At 36.9% G+C, this 8,902-nt stretch overlaps 1 protein-coding gene across 1 annotated transcript; it reads right to left on the reverse strand.

Annotated features, from left to right (window-relative positions):
- Positions 1–8,236: 8,236 nt before the first annotated feature.
- LOC138888465 (uncharacterized) lies at positions 8,237–8,653 on the reverse strand. Its single transcript, XM_070170332.1, has one exon. The coding sequence runs from the start codon at positions 8,651–8,653 to the stop codon at positions 8,237–8,239; it is 417 nt and encodes a 138-aa protein (XP_070026433.1).
- Positions 8,654–8,902: the final 249 nt, after the last annotated feature.

The following is an 8,902-nucleotide window of genomic DNA, read 5'->3' on the forward strand; positions in this document are numbered from 1 at the left end:
TTATCCAAATTTTATCCACTAATTTTCTTAATTACATGGTTAATCTTCCACCAAAAAATTCACAATTAACCAAATATCCACATAATTAGAAATTATCTCAAGTTATTTAAAATACTACTCACTTTTAATACACATTATATAACTTACTATCATGGCCATGTGGTACCACAAGAATAAATACATACACTATTATTTTATTAAAATATCCATGTATATATATATTCAACTTATAATTTTTCTAATCTCATATAAAGAGTATAAATTTTTGTACGCTTAATTCTTAAAATGGTAAAAAAAAATAAAAAAAAATAGTCTTCTTTCCTTATGCGAAAATAATTTCTATCTTTACAATTAATATCCATAACTCATAACAATAGATGAAGCAAATATCACTTCCAAATTTTCAGAAGTCATATTCCTTTTCTTCTTGGCAACAAAGTCAAAAACAATGTTCCAAATTTCAAGTACTAAGTATCTTTTCTTTTTTTGAAAAAAAAATACTAAATATCTAGTAAAAAAAAAAGGTTGCCATCACATAGGTTTCATATTATTGAAGGTAGCATTTATCTGTTTTAAACAAAATCAGAGTGGCCAACCTAAAAAATCTCCAAATTCTCTTCTTTATTCACAACAAGCACGGAGGCAGATATCTCAAATCATATCACATTGCATAAACTTTCAATGCTAGAGTTGGACGACTCTAAAGTTTTAGAAAACCTAACCCAGTGGATACAAACTCAACATGTTTTAAGGCTTCTCTAGCCAATGTAATTTGCAAAAAGATATGATTTCTTCCTTCAAAAGTGCCTTTCATGAGGAATTAAGGAAACATGGAAAAGCATTTGCTACATCTTTTTTTCATGTGCAAACTCCTAATAGACATAATCCCTTCGACTTCATGTGGAATTACTACGGTACATCCTAATGCTAAGGTACAGGGTGTAACATTAGTCCTAAAGTTTGAGTTCCAAATTCAAAAATTAAGGACACTTGGTCCTGAACTTTGACTTGCAAGTTCAAAAGTTAAGGACACTTGGTCCTGAAGTTTGAGTTCCAAGTTCAAAAATTAAGGACAAATGGTCCTGAACTTCGACTTCCAAGGTCAAAAGTTAAGGACACTTGGTCCTTAACTTTATATAAGCACAGTTAACTAAAAATTCATAAACACGGGTAGCTTACAAATTCGTACGACTATTTTTATGAAATATCCTTACATAATCAAATATATTGATTGAACCACAAACACATTCTGAAGTTTGAGTTCCAAGTTCAAAAGTTAAGGACACATGGTCCTGAACTTCGACTTCCAAGGTCAAAAGTTAAGGATACTTGGTCCTTAACTTTTATAGAAGCACAGTTAACTAAAAATTCATAAACACGGTTAGCTTATGAATTCGTACGACTACTTTTATGAAATATCCTTACATAATCAAATATATTGATTGAACCACAAACACATTTCCATACAAAAAAGTTCTAAATAACTTCCGAACAAAAATCCGCTCCTTATTCCACACTGAATCAAGTTATAATCATTATTTTTGAAATTTCACATATACTTGATGCCAAACACAATATTGATCGCGATTACAGTTATACAAAAAGAAAAATGCATAAAATCAAAATAAAAAACTTACCAGTTCGTTGGTTCAATGCAAAGAAGATGACAAAGGAGAACAGATTAAGTGCAACAAACTACACATAGAGAATCGCTGGGCAGGAACAAAATCGAAAAATGATTGCATGCAAGGAACGATACTGATTCTTGAAATTTTGGCTCTCAAATTTTGCCTCTGAACGTATAAAATAAGGGTTTGGGAATATAAGAATAGAAGAAAGGGTAAAATTGTCTTTTCAAAATAATTTTAATAGAGTAGTGGCTATATTTGCTCAGCATTAGAATTGGTAGATAAAAAATAAATACCACCTTATTTAGTGGCTACGCGTAAGTAGCACAAACTTGGGGCATTGGGTTAATTATGAAACCCACTTCAAAATGCATATAAAATAATTTTTTTTGGAGTGTGTATACGGTCAAAATCGGGTTTTCTTAATTTTGTATTGATAATCGAAACCAAGGTGGCAGGCCAAGGCTCGGCCTCGCATTGTATCGAACCATGGCACGGAGATGGATTACTAAGCTCATGAATCAATGACCGATCAAGATCGAGACCAGCCGTGATCGAGATCGAAGCGGGATAGAGATCGAACGAGATCAAAGGGATCCTGCTAAGTCGAATAACAGAAAGCCGAGATATCCGTAATCGGACATGGATCGTGGCAGAAATCTCGGCACGTATCAAATCAAGACCGGTTCGAGGGCAAAATATTCTTGTTATTGTATTCATTTGGGCTTGGGGAGGAAGATTTTTCTTGGGACAGTTAGAGGGAAAAGGATTTTGTTTGAGCAAAGAGAGTGATTAGTTGTTGATAGGAATGATAATTTGCTCAAACGGGAGATGATGATTGTGATAACTTTTTGCTATGCTGAGATAAGAAAAGATAGGATATTGTTGCAGTTGCAGAAACTAATATGTACAGTAACATACTGTCATGACCCTCGAAGCATCACAATACATGGTATATGAACCTGAAGCTGATGGCAAAATTAACACTGGAGTTGTGGTCAAAGCTGTCTTGAGTATCTACTATTGCTGATTTTAATCCCTATAGACATGATATCTAAATGCTGATTTTAACCCCTATAGGCATGATATCTAGTATTGAATGTGGAATGGAAACGGACAGGATTTTACTTGAGAATTCCTATAGGCATGATTTCTAAACATTATACTGATTTCAACATTATGAACATGATACTTACTTATAGCCGTTTAGACCCTAAAGCATGATATCTAAATGGCAACAACGTGCAGAATTTTAAATAAGTCCTATAGGCAGGTTATCTAGATGTGAAGTTGAACATGCAGAATTTAAAATAAATCATACAGACATGGAGTCTAAATGCAGAATGGAACACGCAGGATTTAAAACCAGTCTTATAAGCATGCTTTCTAAATGCAGAATTGAATCATTCAGAACACAAATCCTATATGCATGTTTCTACACTTGAGCATGTATAATTACCCATCCCTTTTCCACTAGCCAAACCCCGAGTGTTTATTACAAATTATTACAAACCAGAAATAATGAATTACATCAAAAAACAAAAGAAGTTACAACCAGAGGAAGCCTGATTCTTGACTTCTTCTCTGAGTTAGGGAATAAACCACTTCAAAATGCCATGTTTCGAAGCCTTTATCAGACCTGGGTGTATCAGAGTTCCCTAAGGGTCTCAAAGGACCTCGGGTAGTGCTTACACCCAGGTTCATAGAACTAGATAGGGATGAGTGCAGTGTGGAAGTGCCAGCTCTTATGTGTCCAAGTTCAGAGGGAGCTCATAGGTCCCAAGGCAAGGCTCACATATGAGGGGCAGAACTTAAGTACAAGAAGATAGTGAAAGTGCAGAAATAGAGTTTTAAAACTGAGGGGATAAAGGAGAGGGGTAAAGGGTGATAGGGAGACAGTAATTAGTAACACACAAAGTTAATAACTTCATACAAAGGGGGTCAGGGGTTGGAAATCCATTGAAAGGAGCCCATGTACTTAGGCATGGATCAGCTTTGGGCACGCAAAGCAATAGAAGGTGCTGACATGCCTATAAACCAATCAGAACACACAACATCTAGAGGAGACATGGAGGTTATGATCCCAGGAGAATCAGGGTTGGGTCATGCACAACAATGTCCAATGTTGTCATGCCCCAAACAAACCACAGATACTAAACATATTGGGGATGGGGATTTAGGATTAACAAGTCTTAATAAGTAATGGATAGAAACATTAATTCAGAACAGGAAGGGGAAGATTACAACACGTTTAATAATGGAACTTGGTTAAATACAAACAGGAGACAAACATGGATGAAAGAGACAGTAAAGAAACATGTTGAAGCTTAATTAGAACATACCAGTAAAGATGCAAGTGCAGGGAAAAATAAGCAAGCTTCCTATAGCCTAGCCTTGGCTTTCAGCCGGCTAGGTAAGGCATCAATACAAGTAACAACAGAGAAAAGAGAGAGATTTTAGTGGAGTGTGTGTCTGAACTCAAGTGTTTTATGCCTTGTGTTTGTGTGTTTGAAAGAAGAGACGGTGGTTATTTATAGTTTTGAAAACATGTAATAAATAAGGCAATAAATAAAGTTTAATGCACATATGGAAGTAATCAGCAATCAGAATCAATCAACCAAGTGATTTCCCTTTAATTGAGGAATCACTTTTTTAACGAGGCTAACAGGTTTAAAAGAAGGAAAGAAAATCAGTTTGTAGGCTGACTGGTTATTACCATAAAAAGAAGTAGTAAAACATTGAGTACACAATAGAGTCCAAGTACAGAGATACACTTGTTTTGGGAAAAAGATTCAGCAATGCAATAAGTAGGGAAATGGATCAATCACTTTAACAGGCGAGTAAAATTAGAGTTCACAAAAAGAGAAGTATTGAAATCAGTCCCAAAATTGAGAATCAATCAAAGAAGGGGCCTCAGCATATAAATAGAATGCACAAATGATGGACATGTGAGGCGAAAATATTGGCAAAAGAAACAGCATGCAATAGTAGCACAAAGTTAGTAGACAACAAACATTCGAAGCAAGATAGTCACGTAGGTCAAGTTTCATTGAATCAGTAGTGAAGAGAAAAAAAAAGATAGAGTATCAGAAGCATGCAAAGGGTCAAGTGAGAAAACCCTTCTGAAAAGCATAGTCGAGTTTCAAAGATAGTAAGAACCTAGAATCAAATGAATCACATAAAGAAAAGAGATGCTAAAACAAGGAACTTCAAATCAAGTCAGGTATTCCAACGAGCAATTTCAAACCCAAAGACATAGGTTTTTCCTTAATAACATTCAAGCTTAAAAGATGATAAACAAATAAATCGCACAAGCAGTTTCTGAAACTCGAATAGACCCCAAAAGAAATTAGAGTTTTCAACATCGATAGAGTTTAAAGATGATGAACAAATAAATCAGACAATATTTAGCAAATAGTCTCAGAAACTCGAATGAACCCAAAGAAATTAGGTTTTTATCATGCTAAACTCAGAAAAGATTTTGAAAAGAAGAACCTGAAGGAAAACCCCAATCGGAAAAAAATGAAGAGTTTTTATTTTTTTGAAAGCAAAATTAAAGAAGCTTCGAGAAGGCATTTAAAAACTCATAGCAAGCAAGGATCTAAAGTGAACCTAAAAGAAGTCGAAAAGCTCTTAGAGATTAGGGTTTCAAAAGAACCTTAAGTGACGAGAAAGGCCTTGAAAGCCATCGATCAAAACAGGAGAGTCAAAGGTCTGACTCGAATGGCCATGACTGGCCGGAGAAAGGTCAGAGACGACCGGAGAATAGTCATCGAGCAAAGACTGGACCAAGCCCCTTCAGAATCTGGTCATGAGACCACAGAAACGAACACGTAGAAGCCATGGGAGGCTGATACAAGTCTTAGATGATATTGAAGAGCCATGTATTAGGGTAGATTAAGGTGGCGGCGGCTAGGGTTTGATGTTGTTGTAGAGAGGATTTGAGAGAGGAGGGGATTCAGAGGCGGCGTATGGTGGGAAATGATAGGGTTTAGGGGGGTCGTTTAGGATTAATTTAGGTAAGGACGACTTTTGGCCGTTGATCTGAGTGATCAACGGCTTGGATTGAACGGGTAAAGGGGCGGTTTAATGAGACTGGGTTTGGATCGGTTTAAATCGGAATTAGGTCGGGGTTTAATAGGAATTGGTCCGGGGTAATTGGGATTCAAATTGGGGTCCAATTTAGGCTATAATCGAAATAGAATGAGGCTAACATTCAAATAGCCAATTTTTCCTATCTGATTTATAGAAAATAATAAAATAATTTTTGTAAATAAATTAAAGGTGCTAAAATGATTTATAGTACATAGTTAATTATTCAAAAATACCAGACCTAATATTTTGAATATAAAATGCAGTTAAATCTAAAAGGGGGCTAATATTGCAATTATATGCAATTTAACTTTAAAAGTACTAAATAAATTTGTAAAAATGTACAAAAAATTATTTTAGCTATATTTTGGAATAAATATAAGAATCCAATAAATTAATTACCAATATGATAATTTTGAAAATATTATTGGTTTTTTATGAATAAAATAGGAGAATAAATTGGTTTAAAATTTTGTAAAAAATTAAGAAAAAATAATAAAAAAATTGAACATACTTATATATGCATATATATGCTATTTTGAAAGTATTTTGCATATTAAAATATATAGGGAAAAATTGGGTATCAACAGCTGCCCCTCTTTACCCGGGAAGGATCAAAGAGTTGTTGGGTAAAGATATGATGGCCAATTTTGACTGAGTGGAATGGTTCGAAGAGGTTTAGGACGCGGAGAATTTTGAGAACGGACGCAATATCCCAGGACGGGGTGAATGGTGAGGGTCTGATAGGGCTGCGAGAACTGGAGCGGGATCGCTCCTGCCGAGATGGTCGTTGCTCGCAGGTTTACCTGCAAATAAGCAATACAAGAATATATTGTCCGTAAATTTAAACATGATGTAAATTCCCGCCGGAACATGAAGGTTGTCTTTGGATGGTTAGAATGACGTCCTTAGATCATGATGTCCTAGGCCATGAAGCGTATAATAAATGATTCGCAGGCCATGAAATGATGTTCTCGGGCTATGAGGATTATGCCTCCGAACCATGATGCCTTTGCATAATGATATGCAGAAGATTAAAAGGGGTCCTCAAGCCATGACATTGTATTCTCGGGCTATGAAAATGGTGCCTCCGAACGATGACGCTTTTGGATAATTTGGCGATATTTTAGCCTATGAGATGTAGTATTTGGCGATCTTTCAGTCCATGCAATGTAGTAGGTGGCGATCTTTCAGCCATGCAAATGTAGATGAGGTGGCGATCTTTCAGCCATGCAAATGTAGTAGAGTTGACAATCTTTCAGCCATGCAAATGTAGATGAGGTGGCGATCTTTCAGCCATGCAAATGTAGTAGAGTTGACAATCTTTCAGCCATGCAATGCCGTAGGTGGCGATCTTTCAGCCATGCAATGTAGTAGGTGGCGATTTTTTAGCCATGCAAATGTAGATAAGGTGGCGATCTTTCTGCCATGCAAATGTAGATAAGGTGGCGATCTTTCAGCCATGCAATGCAGTAGGTGCCGATTTTTCAGCTATACAGATGCAGATGGAGGTAGCATTTAACCTCGGAAGGCAGAATAGTAGCCTTATGCAATGCAGAAATGTAGACAAAGACAGTGTTTAGTCTCGGAAGGCAGAATGGTAGCCTTATGCAATGTAGAAAATACAGATGGAGACAGCGTTTAGTCTTGGAAGGCAGAATGGTAGCCTTATGCAATGCAGAAATGCAGATGGAGACAGAGTTTAGTCTCGAAGGGTAGAGAGGTAGCCTTATGCAATGCAGAAATGCAGATGGAGATAGTATTTAGTCTCGGAAGGCAGAATGGTAGCCTTATGCAAGAAATAAAATGGCAAGCGGTAACAGAGCTTTCTTAGCTGATAGTAGATTGCGATATTGTGACTGTTGGGAACATTGTGACATACGGAACATCACCGGTGTGTATGGATGGCAAATGTGAGTAAGTGCGACAGTTATGAGAGTTGTATTCCTGAACGACGTTTGTCTCGTAGGTATATAGTATGTCTGATGCTTTCGTAATCCAAGTGCCTGCGTCCAAAGAAGTGTGTTTTGTAAGGAGGGAAGGTTAGTTCGTATTCCCGCTAGCTCTACTTGATCTGCTCGGCTTTGATCTGGTGATACTGTATGTATCATTGGGGTAGCGTTTCTAAACAAGGCAATTTCAGTAATAAACATGCATGATTTCGTGAAAATATGACATAAGTATATAACTAAGAAACAACTTTTAGATGAACCGACAACTATGACGTGGTTCAAGACATTGCAACCTATCTTGCTATGGAATTTTGAGGGTCCTCCTCAAAATTCTGCCCCAGTTTAATGGGTTGATGTTTCTGACTATTGCTTGCGATGATTGGCTGAAATCACTTCAGAATTTTAAGGGTCCTCCTTAAAATTCTGCCCCAGTTTCTAATTGCGGGGGGAAATGAAAATTTTATTGAATTGTGACCGAACCCATAGGGCCGCCTACGTATCCCCTTTTAAACGAGAATCAGGTGAGGCATAGTTCAATTTACATCATATAGGAAAGCATAAAGATTACACATAGTAATGTTTGACTGTATCTGAATTAATCGTCTTTGGCCAGACTTCTCCGTTCATTTCTGCAAGTATGAGGACTCCTCTTGTCAGAACACGATGAACCATGTATGGACCCTGCCAGTTGGGAGAGAATTTCCCTTTGGCTTCATCTTGATGCAGAAAATTTTTCTTTAACACCAGCTGCCCCGGTATGAATTGCCTAAGCTTGACTCTCTTGTTGAAAGCTCTGGACATTCTGTTCTGATAAAGTTGACCATGACATACCACGTTCATTATCTTCCCATCTATAAGAGCTAGCTGCTCGTAATGACTCTTCACCCATTCTGCATAGTCGAGATCAGCTTCATGTATGATCCTTAAGGAAGGAATTTCTACTTTAGTGGGAATGACAGCTTCTGTACCATAAACCAGCATATAGGGGGTTGCCCCAGTTGATGTGCAGACTGTGGTACGATACCCTAATAGAGTAAATGATAACTTCTTGTGCCACTACTTATGCCTCTCTATCACTTTCCTTAATATTTTTTTGATATTCTTATTGGCGGCTTCCACAGCTCCGTTCATTTGAGGCCTGTAGGCTGTAGAATTATTGTGCCTGATCTTGAAAGTTTCACACATAGCTTTCATCAAGTCGCTATTTAAATTGGAGCCATTATCTGTAAT

This window comes from Nicotiana sylvestris, chromosome 3, assembly GCF_000393655.2.
Source record: "Nicotiana sylvestris chromosome 3, ASM39365v2, whole genome shotgun sequence".
NCBI classification, from domain to species: domain Eukaryota; kingdom Viridiplantae; phylum Streptophyta; class Magnoliopsida; order Solanales; family Solanaceae; genus Nicotiana; species Nicotiana sylvestris.